At 40.2% G+C, this 24,079-nt stretch overlaps 1 protein-coding gene and 1 long non-coding RNA gene across 8 annotated transcripts in view; both read right to left on the bottom strand.

Annotated features, from left to right (window-relative positions):
* Positions 1 to 3,712: 3,712 nt before the first annotated feature.
* LOC112968361 lies at positions 3,713 to 18,737 on the bottom strand. The gene is made up of 4 exons (XR_003254337.1): positions 18,577 to 18,737; positions 5,855 to 5,967; positions 4,592 to 4,705; positions 3,713 to 3,816 (listed from the first exon to the last, which is right to left on the bottom strand). It is a non-coding gene; the product is annotated as an uncharacterized LOC112968361 (long non-coding RNA).
* Positions 18,738 to 21,355: 2,618 nt separating this feature from the next.
* Positions 21,356 to 24,079, bottom strand: part of SMCHD1 (structural maintenance of chromosomes flexible hinge domain containing 1) — a 77,609-nt gene continuing 74,885 nt past the window's right edge. For 6 of the 7 annotated variants that reach the window (XM_026070555.1, XM_026070556.1, XM_026070554.1 and 3 more), the window contains 2 exons: positions 23,960 to 24,077; positions 21,356 to 23,009 (listed from right to left, as the gene is read on the bottom strand). In XM_026070555.1, coding sequence (XP_025926340.1) covers positions 22,898 to 23,009; positions 23,960 to 24,077 — 230 coding nt within the window. In that variant the 3' untranslated portion in view covers positions 21,356 to 22,897. Of the gene's footprint in view, positions 23,010 to 23,959; positions 24,078 to 24,079 lie in introns of those variants that run through there. The other variant, XR_003254335.1, reaches the window with a different exon arrangement.

Below are 24,079 nucleotides of genomic sequence, written 5' to 3'. Positions count from 1 at the left end.
GGCAGCGCCGTGGCGGCCTGGGCCCCGGGCGAGGCCCCGCTGCCAGCGCACTGCCTGCAGCCTGTGCCGGGGCACGGCGGCGGCAGCCCTCCGGGCCGTGGGGCCGGGCGCGAGGAGGCAGCTCCCAAGCCCCGGGAGCGAGGCCCCGGACGAGGCCGACGGAGGCCTGAGAAAATACGTGTGCGCGTGAGGGGAGGTTGTGAGCAGTCGGCGTCAGTGGCCCTTTCCCCTGGTCCCCCTTGGCGTGACCTCGCTGGCTTGGTCGTCGTTCCCTTTTTTGACCCAACAGCTCATCAAAACCATCCAGCCCTGACAACTACCCTTTACAGTTTCCTGTCTGACCATGTCTGCCTGCACCAGGAACTCCTTCGCGCAGGCTTCTCCCAGTTTTCTTGTTTCACCTTTAATAAACAGGAACGAGCCTCAGTGGGAATAAACTTCTAGTCCAATACCTGGACCAGATGCTTCAGAAGATACCACATGAGCTCAAGGAGCAAGCAGAAGAATAACACCTTCCCAAAGGGAATTTCTTCCTAATGTCCCCAGTTCGTGCTCCCCAAAGCATCATATTTATATCCTTTCCAAACTTGTGTTGTTAATAAAAACCTGGTCTTGGGTTTTTATTAAACTGGGGATGCCATAACAGCCAATACTGACTAAACATGTTGAGCTCCCTGGCATCAGTGAGACAGCGAGACATTCAGTACCTTGCAGCCTGTAGCATGCATCACAGCACCAGGAAGAATTCTTTTAACTCACCTATATAAGTACAAAATGTCATTGTAGCACTTAAATGCTTGTTCAGAAAAACTTTCTTTACTCAAGCAGTATATATTAGTCCATCATTCATAAGAAGAATCATTCACTGGGCAGAGAGAGAGCACTGAGTGTTCAAATTCACTCAGGTATTAAAATTAATTCTAATTCAGGCACCTTGGCTAGGTTAGCTAGCTGTACAAGGTAGTCCATAATGGGTCCCATTGCTATCTAGACCATTGGGCAGGAGCATCTATCTCCTCATCAGCTCCTCTTCTTTTGAAGAGATTCCTTTGGGCCATCACACAGACATAGTTCCGTGAAGTTTTAGAGGCAGAGCCTGTCTCTGTACTGTGCTTGTACAGTGCATGGTAGGCCCTGGTCTGGATCCTGAGACAATGCAGATGCTAATATCCCCAGCTGCTCACACGGTGTGACTGCTTGTCCTGCTGCGGGCCATGGTTATCTTCAGCAGTAATGGTAGCTTGATGTGCTTCTGCATCAGTTATTCAAACATAGTCATATATGGGACCATGCTGTTGGCTGTGGCAGGGAACTGTTGTGTTTAAAAAGAGCAACCARCTCTTTTGTATTTGTGCTAAACCTCGGGAGAGTACCATGATCCGGGCTACAGCATGAACAGAGACTTCAGGAGCACATCAGGACTGCATGCTGCAAGAGGAGTGCATGGTGGGGACACGGGAACCCCTTAAGCCAGCGTAGCATTTGTGTCAGCAAGTCAAGTCCTGAGAGCCACCAGGCCTGTACTCAGCAAAACATAATAAATAAAGTGGAGAGGCTGGGCCAGTGCCAGAGGAAAAGGAAAGGAAAGGAAAGAGCAGTGCTTGAGTGGAGAGTCAAGAAGTCACGCAGCTACCACCGAGTAGATGGGAGACTTGGGAGCGATGACTGCTGCTGCTGAGCATGATGAGTCCCAACCCCACCCATGTGCTCCAGGGCCTCTCTTGGCCACAGCAGCTACTCTGGCTTTCTAGGTCTCCCCCAAGCAAAGTAGGCAGCAGGGCTGTGCCTGTTCTTCTGTTCTAGGCAACAGCCTACTGAAGCTGTACCTAGATCTAGTCATCTGCCCAGACCTGCCTAAATAGGCAGATTTCATCTGSCAATCTTGCAGTCAGTCTCATCCAAATACTACGCTTACTCAGCCTCTGAGTCTGACAGGAAAATGAGCTTCAAAAACAGTTACAAATTATGCTTTCAGTCTACTTTTTAGTARTTGTTTCATTGGAAACATACACTAAAGCTTTCTGCCCACAGCCCCCAAGAGAAATGCATCCAATTACAGATGCTTAGGAACACTTCATTGGTGATAAGTAGTAATGGGAAAATCTGAGATTATTACTATCACTTCAGTCCGCCCTGTTTCACCTGAAAAAATAACATCTTCCCAACAGCTCCAGAGCTATTTTGGAGAGGGCAACACCTCCCTGTCTACGAAATCATGCTTCAGGCAAAGGTTAAATAGTTTGCTGTGCCACTGTTTACATTTGCGATAGCATGACATTCAGGCTTCATCATTTGTGCCAGCAGAACTCATGTGGAGTTTCTCCAGCCTGAGGCAAGCAAGAATACAATTCAGTACCTAAAAAGTAATAATGAAGGATCTTTCTTCCCTTCCTCCCTCCTCACCCAGTCAAGGAACTCTAGAAGTTGGCCCTCTTTCAAAAGTGATGAGCAACATGGAAGAGCTGTATGTTGTTCCACARAGAGAAAGTCATTAAATAATGAAAGACTAAGGTCCTGCCTGTCTCAAGAATGACTGCATGTTGCAAAAATTAACAGGCTGATTTAAACAAAATGAGCATGAAACAATGATATGTTTTCATACACAAAACACTGAGCTTTTATCTTGGTGAAGGAAGATAAAGTGGGTGTTGCTACCTAATTTGCCATGAGGGCACCCTTCTAACCTGCAAACTGAAAGCTCAGTTACATGAACAAACATAACATGGGACACTATTAGAACAGAGAGTCATTACAGCCTTTTTCTTACCTCTTGGATATGGTAGCTAATGAGTCAGGATGAGCCTGTAACTTCAGGACTCTATCCTTGAAAAAATATTAATTTACTCAAGAACTCTTCAAGAAAGTCTCTCAAACAAAAATTTGACTTTGCCAAAAGAATTTGCAACTTAGGTGCACACTGAACATGCAGTTCAGGCTCTGTTCATGGCTGCATTTTTTCTATGGGTGTAACTAGCTTTATTTCAGAGTGTATTAAGGTTAATATTGCTCTCAAGGAGACAGCAATGCTCATACTGTAAATATTTTTTGTGATATATCCTCTCATCTCTAAAACTCATGGAAATCCCAAGACAGATGATTCTTACAGTACATGGAAAATATCCTTCCACCTCTCCCTCCAAATAGTGTGTGTAATCTTCTGCARGTGCATTGAGAAAGGCTTCGATGACTGGAGGTCAGTAGCACGGGGTCCCTGGAACACAGAGATCACAAACATGAGTCCGTAAATCCTTTTAAACATTCCAGTGAGAACTTTTTTTGTCTTGTCTTGAAGTTTTTGTTTCTTTAATAAGCAGCTTGGCTGTGTTTTCAGCACCAACATTCAACTGCACTTTAACACTTAGTAACAGGATAATGATGGGAAAATGATTAGGGCCACGTGCAAGGGTCCACCAAAGAGAGAAAATTGCACCAGAAAAGAAATGTGTCTTTAATAATATGGTGCATGGAGTGGCTGCCTGCAATTTACCTTTCTTAAGTAACAGCACTTTCTGTAGATTTCAGCAATACGGACTTTTTTGAATGCTGGGTTGCTTTTCTTCAGATTCACCGTCTCAAAGAATTGCCAAGACAACCTGAGGAGCATGGTTTTTAGAAAGGGGTTTGGACTCCTTTTACCCTCTCTTTAATCAAAAAAGCTCTTTAGTCTAGAAATCTTGTCTGTGGCACAGAATGTCTTTCAGGTACTTCTCACCTGGCCGTCAGATGTGAGAAGCCAGCCTACAATTGTGCATAGTCTGGCTTTACATTTGGCACTATATTAACTCCATCCATGAGTCAAAGCAGGTCTAGTGTCTCCTGGAAAGAGAAACTGGTATTAGAGAGCAAAGAAAGAAAGGTTTCAAAAGAAGCTGTAGGAAACTCCAAGMTAACAGAGAAAGGCTTAGACTGAGCTTTATGATGCATGCCATTTTGAAATACCAGTAAAAACACTTTGCAGGGATAGGGGAATTTGATTACTGTTTCGTAGAGACACGATACAGACCTGTCCCATTCGTTTGGTCTGGTGATATGTCATCACATATTCATTTTAACAAAAATATTAGTTTAAGCATTTCTAATTCGAGTCTATGACTGGTGTCCTTCATCTTCTCCCCTCTCAGATCGGATCATGAGCTCTTTTTTGCAATATCTTTTAAAATATCATTTCCAACTACAAGATTCAGGTTTCAATTTTGAAAGTGTTATGTGTATTCAGCTCTCTAAAGTCAGCCAGACACATGTTTAGCTGTTAATGTTTAATGAAAATTAATGACCAAATGAAAAGTAAATGACAGATATTAATTAAATTTTCAAATTTGTAAACATGCTGACTTAAAAAAAAATCCAAGCCCAAATCAGAAGTGAACAAATAAACAAAGAGGAGGAGCGGAAGCAGGAAATTTTGGTTTCTCTCTTACTGGAGACCCGCCTTGGAGGGCTGTAACCGTTATGCAGCTACCAAGACTTTGTCAATTCCACAACAAATGCATGGAGCAGAGATCCACTCTAGCGGCTTTGGAGTGTGCAGACAAATAGCCTATGTGGGCTTGACAAATGACACATCGTCACCTAGCTGAAGTGCCAYATTTACCTATGTAGGCACTGATGGTATCGTTGTATGGGCTTCATGGAATGGCCTTGGGGAAGTTTCAGTGCATGGGTGGCCAGTCTGGCAACTCCATCCTTTCTTCCTTTGTGTTATTCCCTTTTTGAGAAAAACATATGTGCTAAGTTTACTTATTCAAACAGAAAGAACAAATCAGTGTTTTACAAACAGCCCAAACATTGTCCAGTTGTGGCATGCATTAAGTGTTTGTATTAAAACCAATGCTCTTTATTGTCCTACTTATGGTTTTGGCTCGAGAACAGGATAAACAAATACCAGGCCCACAGGAACAGCTATCTGAGCACACTAGTACAATCTGCTCAAGGCTCCAACCCCAAGGCAGCAGAGATCAATATCCCTTATTCTGCACTAGGAAGAGTAACTTGAGTGTTGAGGAGTCGTAAACCACAAGTATTTCACACTGATAGAACATCATATCTACTTTGCACTGAATATATCTGTTTACTAATGATGAGGAGAAATAGTGATTAAGGTCTACGCTGCTTCCATGGGAAAGATCGGCACTCTCCGATATTACTATACAATGTGAGAGGACTGAATGACACATCCACTGTTACCATGGATTTCCTTAGCACGGCAAGTCTGGACCCTATGCAGAGAGAAGACATCAGAGTATGGGAGGAGGATTATAAGAAAATACCTTAATGCTCAGCAAGACCTTTCAGTGAAAAGCCCAAGGCTGGCCAACACATGTGTAGAGGTGGAAGAAGTTAAAGAACTCAGGAAAGAAGATCAGAGAAGATCAGCATTTCTTGACAGATGGCCTGAGGGTGGGCAGGTAGAGGAGGTATGAGGAAGAGATTTCTTTTTGCTTTGCATCTGCTTATCTTTGATTTAGTGAAATTTATGCCAAGCAACTTCAGTGGAGAACACAGACCATGCTCTGGTTCTTTCCACAGCTCCTACCGCTCTCACCTGCACATAAAGTAGGACAAACCAAGTTGGTTCACACAAAGCTACATCTATTAACTGCGTACAAACCCTTCAGAAAACCAGCAGACAAATAGCTGAAACATACTTAAAGACTGAACCAAAAACTGTGTGTATCATTTGCTGTTGCTGGAAAGAGTGAGTTTCTTCCAACCGTGCTTGTTATAAAGACAAGAATTTCCATATTTGGGTACAGCCATGCTGGTTGCTCAGGTCTGCTATCTCACCTCTGATGGTAGTGTAATGTTTCAGAATAAAGAACAGACCTGAGGTGCTTAATTATTGTGTAGTTCTTACCTCCAATGAAGGACAGCTTCCAGAGTTTCATGGCATGTAGTGTCTTTCTTAATTCTCCTGTCTCTGATTGAATGTGTCAGATTTCAGCTTGCAAGATTTTTTAAAGAGATGGGCTGGAAAGGAGAGAAAGGGAGTAGTTCATGCCTTTTCAGTTTTTGGGACAAAGATGTCAACAATTTTCTAAACACTTACATTTTTTCTGATAGAAAACAGTATGATTCTGAAGCTTTATTTCTTCGTTTATCAGTTTATTCAGTGTCCTGCTGAAATTCCTTGTGTTTTAACTAAGCAAGAAAGTTACGTGAGTTTAACTTCAACAGGTGCAAGTTTCGGTGCAAACATTATCATTTCAATTTAGGCTCAGTAGGTGTTGGTTTATTTCAAGGAACTAATTATAACTGCAATAAGTCCACTTAAAGTTAAAATGAGAATCTCTTCCTTAAAACAAGAGGCAGAAATTCTTGATGAAGGTAAGACCTAAGACTGTAACTCACAACATCTTTCCTGCTTTCTTGGAAAAAATAACTCCCAGCCTAATAATTATATTCCAACCAAAAGGATGACCACTAGCTTTAGAGAGGCTTTCTTTATGTTTCCTCTGATTCTTATCTACCTCACATTCAAAATCAAGCTTAAATTTAGTTTCTGTTCAACTTGCACACGGTAAAGAAGATTTAGCATTCTTAAAGAAATTTTGTGTTTAAAGAATGAGCTAACCAAACACAAACATGCCAGGAATATTTTAAATAAAACCTCATTAGGTAAAGACCATGGCCTCAAATACTTCATGCCTCTCTACATTCACACCGTGTTTTTAGAAGAGATTTTATATAGGCTAAGTCATTTTTTCTCATTCAGCCGTTTGGACACTGAGCAAATTTCTTCAGCTTCTCTAGTTTCTCCCTGGTTCCCAGCTCATACCATCCTGTAGCACATAGTGCTTATTATTCGTCCTGTAAACTCTCATTAAAGTTATAGCAGCTGTCAGATGCAGAAATCAAAACAAAAAAAGACAAGAACAAAACCAAAAAACTCCCGTTTCATCTGTGTTCTCCAGTCCTGTATTTTCATTGCGTKATGATGGTATGTGGCTGTCCTTAATCTCAAAAGCTACAACTCACAAAATATGACTACAGCTTGTGCTGAACAAAGCAGAATGGCAGCTCCAGGCCTCCGGTGCCTGCAGCCAGTGATATCGCTCACGAAAAGTGTAAGATTACAGGGTGGCCTGGGGGAGGACAAGTCCTTTCGGTGGATCACTCGCTCCGCCAGCAAGGCACCCTTTCCCCCGAGACAGTTTCGCTCCCCCTGYTCTGTCCCCAAATGACACTTTCTTGTGGAATGACATTGGTAGCTCCCTACAAGTATAGGATGAGACTGTAATACTTTTATGTGCAAACATAAACTAGGAACTACTAAATAAGCAGGACTTCCTATGTAATAGTGAGGCTATCGTAGTCCAATCCATAAAAGTGAACATGTAGCTTCTCCCCAAAGGAGTGAGTWTACAGTCAAATCGGACTCAGGCAGCAAATGATATACTGCTTGCGTCTTGACACACCTGGAAGCTCCAATATTGTACTGTGCCAAATCATACTATGTTTTAACATAATGTCAAATGCCACGGGAAGTATCTGATGATTCTTTGCAGTCGCTTGCCATTTGCTGTTTATCCCTGGAGAGTTTCAAAGGATGTGGCAATTTAAAAAAAAAAAGAAAAGATAAAAAAAAAGAAGGAAGAAGATGCAATAAACATAAGCTGCACGAGAGCAGAACTGGGGAAAAGACACATAAAGGTGCTGGAGGCAGGAAGGTGTGGAAAGAGGAGGTGGTAAGTAAAGCAGTGTAAGAATGGGTAGAATCTTGCTTTGATCATGTGCTCAAATCCTTTGAAATATTGTTATTCACACACTTGCCTTATGGCATCAAACTTTCCATCTGACATGACTTTTTATTAGTTTGGGTTGAAAGGAAAGTGCTTGCTCTTCCTCAGGCCTCCTGTATGTTGGGGAGAGGGTGGCTGTAAATGCTCCGGTATTGGACCCTAAGTACCTCCTGCAGGGATGTGCGGTTGCAAAGACAAATATACCAAAAAATATTAAACGGGGAAAAGCAAAGTTTGTATCTTATTTTGATTGCCAGTGTTTACCAAAAGTTGTGCTTATTCAAAATTATTCTAGAGAAAAGTTTCTAATTGTCTTAATTGTGTGTCTATTTGTTGGTTAATCAGACTGCATAAACCCATTTGTATTGGACTTCTCAGTGCTGCAGTTAAACATGCTGGTGATAACAGCGCTCTGTTTTAGTCAGTTAAGAAATCTAAGTGAACTAAGGGCAACATCTTTAGAGCAGGTAAGCACTTCAGTCCCACCAATTTTGATGGGAGTTAAAAGCCTGCATCTCTCTGACACCTGGAGATTAAGCACCAGAGATCTGTTTCGGTCAGACCTCTTTTAGATAACATCACTGGCTACATTCATTTTCTCTGTGGACACTGTGTGCCTAGCTCTGAAACCTTCTCTTGAAAATCTCAGGCAAGAAGTGATAACTTAATTAAACAGCATTGAGTATACTTTTCTTCAGATGTGCTGGGTTAAAATAATGGCATGATTGGTCACCAAAGTACCCAGAAAATTGTACAAGGGTGTTTTCTGCATACAATGGCTTTACTGAGTTTTTCTTTCCAGTGCTGGGAGAGGCAGGTAGGTAGGTTTAAACACATGCCTCTTAACAAGCAATATGCCATGTAATAAGTCATAATTAGTAGAAAATGAGGAATATCTAGATATATTTAAACCGTCTCATATCTAACCACTGAAGATTTCCGTTCTGTATCTTAAAAACCTTTAGCTAAGTAAGCATTTATTAATATTGATAAATAGGTCAATGGAGTTCAGGACACCTCAGAGATTTCAGTCCTGTCTGTAAATTATGTATGATGGCACAAGCGCTTCAAGTCCAGCTTCAGGTCTGAATTTCCTTTTTCCCACCGGTGATCAAAACTGCTCGGTGACGTCATTTCCTTCCATTCTTTCAGACATCTCTTACTCCTGAGCACCCTTCCTGCTGCCGTCTGTGCTGATGCGCATCCTTCATCAGCCACGGGCTTTTGTCCTCTTTATTTTGTCTTCTATTGTTAAAAGGAAATATCCAATGCAAAAAAGAGAGTGTATCTTTTATATTGTTTTGGAAGAGCAGTGGCTACAGGACTGGTGGAAAAGAACTTAAAGATGATGAACGTCGCTGGTGCGTTTGCTGTGTGATGGATTGAAAACCAGTGGATCGAATGACTATAATACTTTCAGTAAACAACAGGACTACATGTAGTAGTAGTGAAACGAACTCATGATTTTAGAATTTACTTCAGAGAACATAAGATATGAAGAATTTATGTACAGCAGCATGTGTCCAAGAATGAACTCAGTCATGGACTCAATTCAGGGCATCTGGCATTATTTACAACACTCGCTTTTACTTTTAGGAATGCAGAATTTCAGGCCTGTAAAGTGTTTTATTTAAAGTATTTTTATGACAGTTAAAATTTAAACCAAACTTTAGGATGAACTCTGTCAGGGATTGTTAATTCTCTGCTTGGTGGTGTTAGGCTTTCCATTTATTCCCTTTACTAATTTACAGAATAATATGGTGGGGTCATTTCTGGTCTAGAATGAGAAATGATTGAGGAAGGAAAGCTGTTATTTTATATGCACTTTGCAGTGGTGCCAGATGACCTTCACAAAATCAGAGCTCCGTTGTCTTCAGTGTTGTACAGTCACAAGCTTTGTGCCAAGGCCTGGTCTCTGCAGAAAGTTTTGCCACCTCAATTATAGTGTTAAAGTCAGGAAAAAAAAATCAGTAGATAAACATATGGTTAATGTATATAAACCGGTATAGCCTCTTCCAGTTTGGGCAGTGGTTAAACTGTGCCAGCTGAAACACCCAGTATTTCAGTATAATAGCACATATGTTGCTGTGACTGGGATATAAAAGGAGGCAGCGGGAAGGAAGCAGGGAGAAAGGGTAGGGGRTTTGGGTTTTTTTTTTCCAGCTCTTTCTGAAAGAAATTAAAAGCGTGCATTTGTCTTTGCCATTTTAAAAGTTATCCTTTCTCTGCTTTCAAATTTAATTGAAGAGATATAAGACAATCTCTGCTATAAGATGTTGCGTTATTTCATGTGTATCTATGCCTTCAGTTTAGAGCAGTTTTCCAGGATTACTGACAATAAGTCCCTTGAAGGCAGACATTCAATTAATTTATCACACCAGCTCATTCCTATTGTTTCCCCCAAATCTGTCATTAACATATATTAATAAAGAAAGATTAATAACATCACAGGTGCTATAGCTCTAGTGATAKTTTTAAACTGCCTTATCCGCTGGTGGAAAATAAATTTTTTCAAGCCCATTAGGATGCTTCCTAATCAGAGGTCAAGGAAGTTGCTGCAAATAATTACAATGGAATTTCACTGCAAATAGTTATCTGCAGAAGATTAGCACCAGTACTTCTCTTTCATGTAAAAGCACAACTGTATCATCTAGCACATATCAAGTACACCAAATGTTTAGGAATATCAATCATATATAGCTGAAGATGTTTAGATTCGTTTTCAATAACTTTGAAGAGCCACTTCACTGACTTCATCCCAAGACAGCCAGAACTTCACTGCCTCATGCATAAGTTGTCCTTTTTGCTCTGAAAAAGTGGCAACGCTCCTAAGACATTTATTCATCGAGAYGTCTGATCAGATCAAGGGACTCTACAGATATAACAGTGAAACCTTGATGTGCTAAATGTAGGACTGTCTTGTCATTGTTATAGATTATGGCATGTATTTTGTTACCTCAATCTTCTCTTCAAAAAAAAACCCAGGCAGATAAAATAACCCTTACGACTACTGCGTTTCATTTGTCTTTACATTATTTTAGTATTGCAGAGTCTCACACACTTTACTTCTTCATTAAAGCTCCAGTTCCTGGAATTCCAGCACTGTTTGAGCACTTCAGATGATTGTTTTGCAAGACAGTTAGTTCTGGCATTCATTTGCAGAGAGTGACTCAAAAACCTTACTCAGAACCATTCTACAGACTCAGAAAAAAAGGCAAGTACAAATAATTATATACTTTTAAAATCCCATGACTTTTAATCCAATCTCCTGATTTTTAAATTTCTAAAGCTTTGCAGTAACCTAGTGTCTTTATCTAACTGCCGCTGACTTTCAGCAGTCCTTTGGAGTTGCTGTACTGGCACTGGCAATACAGATTTCCTTAAAGCACTATTTGCTATGTGGGATACTAAAAGGCAACACAGACTTTAATTAACTTCTTTAACCCATTATGGAATCAGAGTTCTTTATTCTGCTATCTTATGGTTCAGCCTTCATGTACAGTTACTTTATTCCATTTTCCTTGCGTGTAAGCTTTCTCAGGTGATCTATCATTTATCTGGGTCAAGCTATTGGTCTGTAACTTATAGAATAGGGGCTTACTGTAACTTATAGTAAAAGACACTTTCCCTTCTTTTTCCCTCAAATCAGTCCATGGCAACTGGGTATTTATCTTTCGGCTCCCCCACTGAATCTATAGACAATACATCATGGCTGAGTCATTTCTTGGTGACTTGCAAAACTTTTCTGAGACAAGTAACTGTTCAGTCTTTGTAATTGCTTCCAGGCTTCAGTGACTCTAAGTATGAGGAGCTCAGCTTAAAATTCAAGACTAGATCCTTTGCATGTATCCTTTTGTTTTTAGATAGTTAAAAAAAAAAAAAAGACGAAAGCCCACAGCCAAACATTGCAACATAGGTCGGACCCAAATCCAGGGGTGGAAACAAAACAATGCTCTTCTACAGACTGTCTCTAGGGTCTGGTCCTGTTTTGCAATTGGCGAAAGCTGGTTATAAAAAATGTTACACTGACAACAAAATTTAACTCCAGTTACCGAGCTGTCTTGAGCCTTTCGGAGGCTAGGGACCTCTACATGTTCCACACTAGTGTACACAGCCCATGCAAGTGAGCAAAAGCAGTACGTACAAGGTTGCTGTGTTCGTGTGCAGTTAGTGCTGTAGTTGAGACTGTTGAAAATGCACAATTTATAATCTTCCTAATAAAAACCTAAGATAAAACTTAACTTATTTCATCCAAAGATTCTGGTTTTCCTTTTTTCTTTTGAGTGGGAAATCTACTTTTACTGCTCAGAAAGGCCTCTGTCAATCTGTACCAAATATATATATATATGCAGAGAAACTGGGATTAGAAAACAGTTCATTTTTTAAAAGGTTTGCTGGCAGAAAAAATTATGAATATGGAAAGCTCTAGATATTATGGATTCAGAGATGGTATTATTTGTTTTTCACCTAAGTGAATGCTAACTAGACTTGACTACTTCTGTATCTCTCTTTGTGTAGTTGCTTAGTCAAAGTGTTCCAAGAGCAATAATGGGCACTGCTTAAAACCTGAGGAATGTTCTTACAAATTTCTTTCTTTCCCAGGAATCAGAAGTGCTGCTGTAAGGAGTGAAGAGATATATGCAGTCAGCACGCACACAAGAGATGGCAAGTTGGCTCCAAAGACAGACCAGACTTTAAAAGTTATAGCTTTGATTTTGGAATTCACAAATGTGCTGAAAGCTGAGAACAAAAGAACAAACTAATAAATAACAAACTTGCTGATTTCCAAAGTTTTTAACTGTGTTGTAAATGTTTTGGAAAAGATCATTATAATGCAGAACACTGAACTGCTTTTTGCTTTGCCAACTCAAGAAAAAGAGCCCAAATTTCTTTCCAGTTCTTACTCCCCAGAAAGATGGCATATTTTTCACTACTGTTTTTCATATGCAATTGCTGCTCATACAGGAACGTTCTTCAACAAAGGAAAGGCTCACATTTCAAGTAGGACTGTGGAAAATGTTCCATATAGTCAGCTCCTTGACCCACGATATGGATGTGTCAGCATGTCTTTGAAAATCTCTGGAACAGTCAGTCTTGGCAACAAAGCTAACCAGCAAACTCTTTGACCCCAAATTCCCCTATTTCTATAATGTTATCACACAGTTGACTCAGGGTGACTGTTATTCTCTAACATACAGGAAACTTTCAGAGAGAAACTAGAGAGTTCTTATTCACAAGAAATGCAGTTTGAAGTGATAAGCTGGACACCAAAACAAATAAGTCACAAATATCCTTTGTTTTATAGCTATGCTAGATTTCTTATCTGTTGAGGGCAAGAGGATCTAAAATATGAAATGTTTCTGACAGACCACATAAAAACTTGTTTCTGCTCTTGAGAAGATCTGTCTGATAAAGCAAAAAGGAAAAAAAAAAGTGAAAATATATCTATCTCTTGATTCAACGTAATGAAGCATGAATGAGCTTTGAATTTCCTTACCAGCATCCCTAGTGTAAAAGCTGGAATACAAACAAATACGAATAAACCATGTTAATTCCAGATAATGCTATTTGCCAAAATTGTAACAAAAGCATTCACGTTCTGCTCTTTCTCCAGGTCAGGCAGAGACCCCTTCAGACCCCCAGAGAATGCAAAAGAGTTCAAAAGTTCATGTGTTATTTGCACTTCAACACATTTGGTCAAAATAATGTTTCCAATCCTTCTTTACACCAGAAGTCACAAACATTAGTATTCTAAGATAAAAGAAAGTAGAGCACTACTTTAGAAAAAAAATCCAACACATGAACATTTTAAATGTATTTACGGAGTTTAAGAGTTAGTGCATCAATATTTAAGGAGCAACTCTTCTCCAGAATATATGACACTTTGTACGTATAGCACACGAAGTATATCTGCACATATCCATGGTTATTTCCCTTTCTCCAAGCCCATTTAACTTTTTCTAGAAATTACTGCTTACACTTTCAAAATATTGCTTTTAACATGAAAAATGACTCCAACTTGCATGGCCTAGAACACATGTTCCCACACCGTGATTCAGGGAAGACCAGTTGAACTGCCAGGGGTCAGGTGGTTCTGGCTCTGAGAGTTACCAAAAAAACCCAGAAGGAAGATATGAATTAAAAAAAAAGACAGTGTTTTCTTTCTCAAAAGAAAATCTGCTTGTTGTACCACCAAACTTTGTTTAAAATTGATTCTGTCATTATGACCTCTCAGTTACTCAGGAAAGTTATGTGATTACAAGTGGGAAGAAAAGTAGCCCATAAAAGGTCTTTTGGGTCATGTTATTTATCATGAATAAGTTTAAAATCCACTGCATAGAGGTTTTACAACTTGTAATTGCTAGAATCCTGAATTTGAGTCTATCTGTGGATGTGGAAACAGAACTGGGCTGTCAGAGTCCCTCTGAGGAGGTAGTTTGGGGCCTCTCTATGAATGCCCTGATGTCTCTCTACTGCAGTAATTCTGTCTGACCTTGACAAATATGTCCATCTCTCCATTCAGTTTTCACTTTACTTCTCGCACACTTAGCTGGGATTTTACTTTCAGTAATTCCAGCAGTTTCAGTTTCTCTGCTTGTTTTCTCTGTGCCTTCAGCATCTAATTCTAGGAAATTCCTATCACAGAGCTGAGCCTCTTGGGGAAGAGTCCCCAAGGAAGTCACTTTTCAGGAGCATCCATGGCTGGTTCATCTGTAACCCCAAGCTACTTCAGTCCTGGAAGCATCCAAAGACTCAGACAAACACTGGCCTTCAAGGAGCAAACAATCTGTCAGGTCTTCTTCTGGGAGATGCAAAACTTCAGACCCAATTTTCAGTGCCATAGATGTCTGATTCCTCTTGGCGCATCTGGCAGGCAAAGTTTGGTACAGAGGGCATCATGAACTTACTCTTGCAAGTGATTGATAAGGGGGAAAAGTAAAAATCTTCTTTGCTCGGTGCAGTGTCAGGCAAGTACAGCCCTCTCCCAGTACTCCTGTTGGCCTTACAGCATTTACAGAGTGAGAAAGAGGACAAGAATAGCCAAATCTCGTACGCATCAGACCCTCTGACACTGACTCCTAGACTAGCTCAAGTTCTGCTGGTAGATAAAATCTCCACTCAGAATCGAGCTGGATAACTCAGTTTTGGCTTGACCACCCGCTTTTAGATGGACTTCCTTCTTTCAAGCTGTGCATGACAATAAACTGCCTCTGGCATCTGACAGCTCCCCCACTTGGAATGTAATTACAAACTTCAAAATGGTGGTTAAAATACCAATGAAGGACCTGATTAGTTGCAGGCTTGGACAAGCCCATGTAACAACACACTTTTATTACCACTACTTAGTAGTTGATCTAACCTATCCCCATTTTTCCATGCTGCTACAGGAGTTTGACTCAACCAGCCTTGCTATATGCCTTCAGGTCAATTCAGGCAGATAAGTTGCTATAGCCAAAGGCAGCTCTCCATAGCTAGTTTATCTGTCAAACCTACCAGCTGCAACAGAAGCAGGTGGTATTTCAGCAGGTGGGGGTTCTTGCCTCTGCACCGGTCTTTAGTACACTTCAACTTCAGCAGCTGTGCTTTAATTTTCAGTCACTGAGGGAGCTCTGGTGAGAATTGCTCAAACTGCTCTCATGACTGCTTCTGACAAAAGTCCCTAACATTACAAGGACTTCTAACCACCCCTTGTCACTTCTCACAGGACATCCGCTGTATTGCAGTGGCCCTGGGTCTTCACTAAAGAAAATCAGCTCTTGAGCAACTTACCCAATGCTCGCCTCCGTTGTTTCTGCAGAATGAATGCCTTCTGCTGCATTCCTCAGGCTGTCATGAATCTTCCTCTTGCTCAACCAGCTCTTCCAGCCTGAGCAGAGCTGACCCTATGATCTATGTCTTCCAACAGAGAGTGTATCAATTTAGATTGATACACTACACAAACACACAGACACACGTGCTAAAAGATCCTTGGAGTTAAAAAGCCAGGTTCTTGAATGTAAGATGAAGCTGGAGAGTGCCAGTCCACCTGACTTCACCTTGACTGCTTATATGTATTATGAGGCAGTCTTTAATAAACTCCTAATTTTTTGGTACTGCTGTTTCATTTCTCTAACAGATTTTGGATCCAATCATAAAAACACGATAAAAGCAGGAGCCTCGTGTAATTTGAAATGTTTGTTTTCACTACCCCCTTCAACTATTTACCACAGAAAGTTAAGTTTTAGAGTTTTTTGGACTCATTTCTGTTAGACAAAGCAGCAAGTTTTAATTCATGAAAATTAGTTAGCCAGTTTTTTATTCAGTAAATTTTTGAACAGGTTCTTATGAAAAATGCTGAATGAAAGGTTCTCCACAGTTAGTTAATGATGTCAACTATTCTTCCAAACTCATAAGTAAATTGGGGGAAAAAAAAGTGTCATTTGCCTGTTCTAGAAATAATGGTTGAATACAACAATTTGTGTATGATATGGTTTATTTGGCCTGCCAGATTTATAAGATGAGTAATAAAGAGAGAGTGGATGATAGGAAATGATGATAGGAATCTTGCTAAAAAAGTTAATATTATATATTTTGGGCAAAAATTAGTGGACTACATTATTAAATGAACATAGAAAAATATGAACAATATGAATCATAATCTGCTCTTGTGTAAGACTGGGAAACAAATAGTTTGGCACAGTAAAATATTTGAAATTTTGTATAAAAGAAGGAAGAAGCTCCAGTCTTTATGGTCCAATTCTGTTGCATGTTACATGAGTGCTTCATTTTGTGCATGCAAACAGGACCTAAAAATTGTATTCATAAACAGTTAATTGCTGGCATGATATAAAAATACTATACACAAATTAATAATAAGTAGGGATTTCTTTGGAGTCCCTGTAAACAGTCAGTCCTATAAAAACCTGAGAGAACTGTAAGAAACCAAACACTAAACACACAGTAAAAATGGTGGAATKAATATTTTTACCAATTGAAGGTGCTCAGCATGCTAAAATTAGGCCATTTGCTATGTTGTTTAATTGCCACTAACATCTGAAAATTTGGCCTAGGTCAGTTTAAAATAAAATTGCGTACAGTTATTGTGTGTGCACACATGTATATGTAATTTCTGCTTGCTAGAGCTGAGACTGCTCTGTTCCTTGGAACCATTTCATTGCAGGGAAGACAGGCAACGTGGGCAGAGAGAGCATGTTAATGCAGCTAAAGCACATCTAATCAACACAGTAGCTCTACTGTAATTCTGCACATTTCCATAGTCACGGTAGGTATGGAAGAGTCTGTTTATGGAAGTGTAACAGTAGAGGATTTATTCATAGAAATATATCTTTCTCTGTGTATGCATATATACATGCAATTTTTTATGAAACAGAAGTGATCACTGTTACTGTAGCCCAGGGAGATGATCTGGTGTGACAGGAATGTCAAAATCACTGGATACACCCTTTTTAGGAATAGGCGGAAAGGGAGGTGACAGTTACTTTATGCTGAACGATACCATTACTGCTACCATAAGTAAAATGCATTTGCAGTTCCTAGAGGACATGCAACAGACTTTTTAAAAGGAAAGTACTAAAACTAATTTGGGTTTCTTCTATATTGGACTGCATCTTGACAGGTGAAGACAAATCAACTGAAAAAATGTTTGGTGGTGGTTACCTCAGTGAAAATGATTATGTTTGCTGTGTGCTGATGAAGTGCAATCTTATCCACCTTTGCTTCCTAAATATGAAAACAACTGGGAGCAGAATTTATTGGGAGAAAATGTTCATGCATGAAGGCAGATGACAGTTCTTCAGTAATGTTTTATTGAATATCCATAAAAAAACCTCAGCTTCTGATTAAGAAGCCCTATTCTCCTGACTAGGAAAAAGAGGAAAAAAAAAACTTTAAAAACTGTGCTGACTCTTYTGCTTCTATCATATGGGAAAAAAAGGAAGTAAAGTACATCTGAAGAGCTAGAAAATGCAGATAACTGTGATAAGGAAGGATAAAGATCAGTAGGAAAGGACTGTTAGTATTAACAACAAAAAGAAGGAATGGAAAGTCTGAAACATTGAGTCCTAGAATTGTATAATAATTGTCTGAACAATTATTATTAATTTTTAATGAATCTTCAAAGATATAAGCAGTGCTGCAGAATTATAATGGAGCCTAGGCCATGGTACTGATGGAAGAGCTGGAAGGCTACAGCAGCATGGTTTGGGAAGGAAGGGCCAACATCACTGGGTTACATGGGGTATCCCCACCCAACTGAGACAGGCAGTTTCTCTCTGCCTCTGCCTCACACTTGCAAGAGGAGGAGGAGGAGCAGAAAGCAAGGAAGGACACCCTAGAAGACACGGTCTGGCTTGGGAGTCAAGCTGTGGTCCTTTAGAGGGGTGAAAGGAAAAGCAGCCTTGCCATTGACGTTTTCTCCTCTGCTGAAGGAGGCTGGGAAGAAGGTAAGTACAGCTGCTGACACAAGCCCAGGCACAGGACTCGTGTTAGGTTTCCTTTTGATACACTTTTGTCAGATCTACCCTGTCCTACGGGAAAACTTGGCAGAGAACTCAGCAGCTTACACCACGGAGGTGCGACTCCCTGTCTCTCCTTGCTGAAACAATGGATGCTCCAATTTCCCTCTTCACTGATGAGCCCAGCATGCAACATGATGATCCTGTGTCTTGGGCAGGGGGAATGAGGGGCAACAAAAGTGGCAAGTTGGGGCTAGGGCAAGGTATCAAGGCTTTTGAAGGGGGAAACCTGATCTGCCCTCTGAGCAGGAAAACACTGCTGCTGGGGGCACAGGGCCCACCGTGTGGAGCAGCGTCATCCAGCACAGCAGTGGGCCTCTTACCCAGGCTGGTAGGAACAGSTTCCTGATGGGGTATGGCGATGGGTCTCTGCACACTAGTGCCTGTCGCAAACATCCCCCACACTGGGACAGCAGCAGCAGGAGTGTCTCTGGGAGTCTGTAGGAGAGAAAGAGACATGGTGATGTCTGGAGGATGCACTCCTATTTCCATCCCCCTTCCCCTGGTAGCAGAGCTCCCCCTCAGCGCTCCGCTTCCTCCTGTGAGCAGAGGCAAGGAAATCCATCCCACTTCGTCTGCCTGTGCCCACAGGGGATTGCCTCTGTGAAGCGAGCCCCGTGTCCAGCCCTGCTCCCTCAGCTCCAGGCCTGGCTGCTTCTGTCTCCCCAAGCTAGGAGAGGTGCCAAGCTGGGTGGAACCAAGGGGACCCCAGACCAACCCTGCTCTAGGGCTGGTATCTGCAGAGCAGCCCGAGGGTGGGGTCAGCTGCCCGCAGCCTGCTCCTCTACCCCACATCACTGCTCAGCCCAGCGCCCTGCGTGGCAGGCAGCAGCCCTTCCCCACTGGGAGCTGCTTCCAGCCTGAAGCAGAAACCGGCTCCTTGTTCCTGCAATGAGCTGGCCCAGGGCTCAGAAAGAACCGCTTCCTCTCCTCTGTTGCTTCCTGCCCAGCCTTCCACCAGTCCCTCATGAAAGTAGACAGACTCACTGAGGTAGAGAAAGCTGCAGATGCCAACACAAGGTCTGCAGTTAGAGCACATTGGCAGCATGGCACTTATGTCTGTCTCTGCCCCGGTCCCCTGTGCTCGCTCTCAAGGAGCCCTGAGGACATGACTACGGCCTTCATGTGCCCAAAGGTCAGGCTGCTGGACTGGAGAGGAGCAGCTACAGCATCGCTAACAAAATCACACCTATAAGATAGCAGCTCCAGGGAATGTAAAGCAGTGAAACAGATTAGGAAACTTTCTTTGAAGCTGGGGGGTCTTCAAAGAGCACAACACACATTCCCTGATTTTGACACCCTAGATCAGCCTGTTAAAGAATGGGTTAAGAAAAAATGGACACATACCTTCAGAGCTTAAATGTTCTGGCAGAACCAAATCAGCTGCCCTAAACAGCTATGCAAAGCAGTAACTTGAACTGTAACAAATACTTGAATCATTCTGCTGAAAAATCCTGAAAAGTCCCTGCTGAAATTCCCTGCAGTCTTTTATAGTTACTGTAAAACTCCGGTAAACCATCCTTAATTTCCTGTTTGCTTCTTCCAGGTGGGAGATACATCATATGATACTAATAGAGCATCGGCTGACATCTGAAGGTAAGAAAAGCATTTCTAAAGGTAACATTTCTGCTAGAATAGGTATTTACAGGCATACCTCAGAGATATTGCGGGTTCAGTTCCAGACCATCGCCATAAAGTGTGTATCACAATAAAGCRAGTCATACGATTTTTTTCTCAGTGCATATAAAAGTTATGTTTACACTATACTGTAGTCTATTAAGTGTGCAATAGCATTATGTCTAAAAAAACAATGTACAAAACGTGACACAGACACAAAGTGAGCACATGCTGTTGGAAAAATGGCGCCGACAGACTTGCTCGACGCAGGGTTGCCACAAACCTTCAATTTGTAAAAAACGCAATATCTGCAAAGCACAATAAAGCGATGTGCAATAAAACGAGGTGTGCCTGTAATAAGATTTAAGATCATGCAGAAGTTGGAGGTTGAGGCTAGGCAGAAGTCAGAATGAAAATAAATTCATATAAAAGAACTACTAAGTACTTGAAGTTACTGAGTAACTTCGTGTAGCAGGACAATTTTTGACATGGCAAACTCCATTATGGTTGCCTGGTTCATGTCTTGATGTCCAAATCTAGAGCTGAAATACAGGAAAACTGACTGAGGCAGGTCTAGCACAGTCTTTGGCCTATTATACATAGGCGATCAGATTAAACATGCATCATGGTCCCTTCAAACACGAGAGAAAAAGCAGAATGACTTGCTCAAGTGCCTGTTTCATATATGTACCAAACCAATGCTCCCAGATGAAAAAGCAGTGACTAATTTCCTTTTGAAATCTGGATATTCCCTTCCTTTCCTACATTACAACTTATGATTAAAGCACTACAAAATGATATGTTGCTAGTAATAGGTCTACTAAACCAAATGTTCAACAYAGAAGTTTTTATGTGTGGAATAGTATGAAAATCCCAAACTTGCTGTTAGGTCTATTTGACTTGATTATACAAATTTATAAAATAAATCCTTGCTAATTTGATATAAAGATAAATCGGAGCCCAAAGTAGTGTGCTTCAGTGTATGTACTCCAGCATGTAGGATGACCTCAGGGGAAGGGAATATACTGTGTTTGGGTCAGACATGGCCCACCACTTCACTTCAGACTGCAGCTGTTTGTGTGTGCACGTGTGCATGCGCATGTGTGTGCATACCYGGGCTATTTGTGGTTTACCAAAAGATGCTGAAAGACTTCCTTGGTCCTCAGCAAGGAAAAACTCCTATTCCAGGCTGATCTATACATAGGGGAAAATAGTTTTCTGTTTCCCAGCCAGCTGTTTAATGTGACAAAGCTGGTTTTCTAACAAAACTGAAGTACTTCACTGCTCTCTTACAGTTAATTTTGCATTCTAGCTGCTTATGTTATGTTATACTTGAATAATTCTATTTTCTTTAAGAATAGGACAAACTGATGTCTCAAATAATTTAGCTGTCATTAAGACATTAGGTTTTGGAGAACTCTGTCTATCCCAGAATGCATTACGTCCTTCAAACTTAATTGGGAGAAATTTATTTTATTAGAAATGTCACACAGAGACGTGCACCAATGACCGGCATTGTTAAACTGACAGCAGGATGTGATCTTATCTTTCTAAGATCAAAGTCCCTTTTCAGGAAAGCTATATATAAAGGTATATAAAGTGCTTGTTGCCAAGTGAATATAAATGGGTAGATTTGATACTGTCTTGTCACTCCAAAGCAAGAATTCTTTGAGGTTTGTGTGAACGAACAGGCCCTCATCCTTGATGATCTTCTCCTGCTATGTTGTTTATTTACATGTATATAGTTTCAAGTAATATTTTTATACTGTTTCAAGTTTAGCTTTCTACCCTTGACCTATCTTTTTCATATAGTCTCCTATGTAAAATTCATTTCCAACAGCTCAGACTGAGCCTGGCTGAAATCTTTAGTCATGGCTGGCCATTTTCTGTCCTGTATGTTACTAAAATCCTTGCAATGCAGTTAGAAGTCTGGAGGTAACCTTTGATTCTTCCCCTTTTTTGTCTCATTTACCTATTCATTATTTTCTTTAGCATTTTAAAACTCCATTTTTTAAATTATGCTAAGCTTTATGTTTCTTTAGTTTTTCATGAAAGTCAACAGAATCTTTTGTTTTTTTAAGCTGGAGATATCCTTATAAAGTCAAATTCTGTCCAGATATCTACAATTTCCCAACATGGTTATTTTACCTTCCGCCTAAGTCTCTACAACACATACACACAGTTCAGCTGTAAAGATTCTTCTTTCTCTTTTGTGATGATAGTTTTTCCTAGTTTTTCCTACTCAAATCCTTCTGTCATAGTCACACTTCTGGTGACAAGGACCAGTTTCTGATAAAAGAGCTTAGCATCGGGATAATATTACATCTCATTTGCACCCATGAAGTGACCCCTCYCCATCCATAGAACAGCTTCTCAGTAAACCTGTTGCACTGTTACTACTCACAATTTACTACTTTGTTTCTCTGTTAACACAGTCTGAAGGAGATACCAATTTCCACATTAACACTTTGGACATAACCTTAGACGTTGGCTTGTTAATTGTCTGAAGACTCTACAAATGGCTGTAGTTAGATCTCAGTATATCACTGCTCCAAGCCTCCTGTGTTACTCGACATGACAATACCTTGACATTTCATCCATCAAAAAAGAGCAATACAGAAAGTTCTCTTCCCCAAAACAATGTGCAATGCTTTTTAAATGAAAATCTCACTTCACTACAGTCTGTTGACTTAATTATTACAATGCATTATCTTGGCAGTGCTTTGTATTGCAGCATTTTTATTGAAAAGATTGATTTTTTTATAAATAAAAAAGGATATATTTTAAACTTTTTTTCACACATGAACATAAAAACTCTGAAAGCTTTTAGAAATGAAAATTAACTATACAAAAATTAGGCTATCAATGTTAAATACTTAAATTTTTGTCACTACCAACTGAAATACATTTATATCTTCTATCAGTATAAAAATCTTCATAGTAATGGGTAATACAACATGAATATTTCCTTTAACTGAACTTATTCACATTTTCAATACAAAGCTACTTCCAGCAAGTCTGATCAGTCTATGCCTTTCTCTTTCGTGGAGTTCCATTAAGTTCTGAAGGGGATAWGTGCAGTGGCTGCTGCTGTTGCTGCTGCTGCTTCTTTATGGGAGAAGAGATCCATTCTTCTGAACTAAACAAAAACATAGTACAGTGGTTTATCATCCAAGTCCTTTAAAGCTATAACTGATGAAATGCACAGAGCGCCAACTAGCATAAATATTGTAGTCCCCAAATTTGTTCATGGCTTCTTATTCTTGTAATTATTTTGTTAAAATTAGGATTAGTATCAGGATAATATACAATTTAGATACCTCTAATACCTAACTGCTTAAGTTCTACATATGGAGAAAAAAAAAAAAAGAAAATAAAAATGTAAAAAACAGAAAGACATTGTAATATAGTGAAAACTCGTACTGAAATTTACAGAATACAATTAAAAAATTTAAATAATCTGAAAAGTATGACCACAATTCAACAGAGCCAATGATACAGTCATGAGGAGAGATACAAGAAATGGAAGAGTCAGTTCCATGTCATTTTGAGCATGTAAAGTTACACAATTGCCTTAATTTTTTTGTTTACAAAATGTTCATTAACCCACAGAGGCACGCAGAAGTAGATAAACAGGTAAAAAGATACTTGTGTTAAATAGTTTACCACCAGCTCCTCTCAGACACTTAGTCAGAAATAGCTATGTAAGAATGATTCTTTCTCTGTTCATCTCTGATGTGAAAACCTAAGAGTTTACAGATCAAGCCATCTCAGATATTTCTAGGGTGTAACAGAGTTGAAAATACCAGAAAAGTCTGGGAATATGTGAATGCACATAGATGCCAATCAATCRTTGCATAAAGGGAAGCAGAATTTGAATTAGTAAGCAAGTTGTGTAGTCTTGTTGCTAATGCAACAACAGAAGCTTTAAAGGAAGTTGAAATGGAAAGTCTGCCTTCTGCAAACTCTATTAATTGTTGGTTATTGTATACAAATATTTTTTTAAATCTCCAGCACAGAAAAACAAACTCATTTTCACTTTGAATTCAGGATATGGGAAAGTAATGACTACATTCAGAATAGACTTACCTGTATAATTTCTTTACTGTTTCTCTTCGCATTCTTTTGGGAGGGATGGGAGTGTCACACATTTCTAGCATTATAGGCTGAAGTAATGATTCAGTGACCGTATCTGATGGGGTCATACCT

This window comes from Apteryx rowi, unplaced genomic scaffold, assembly GCF_003343035.1.
Source record: "Apteryx rowi isolate R43461 unplaced genomic scaffold, aptRow1 scaffold_312, whole genome shotgun sequence".
In the NCBI taxonomy this organism is placed as follows: Eukaryota; Metazoa; Chordata; class Aves; order Apterygiformes; family Apterygidae; genus Apteryx; species Apteryx rowi.
The sequence above is the reverse complement of the archived record's forward strand: the minus strand, read 5'-3'. Positions and strand labels throughout refer to the sequence as shown.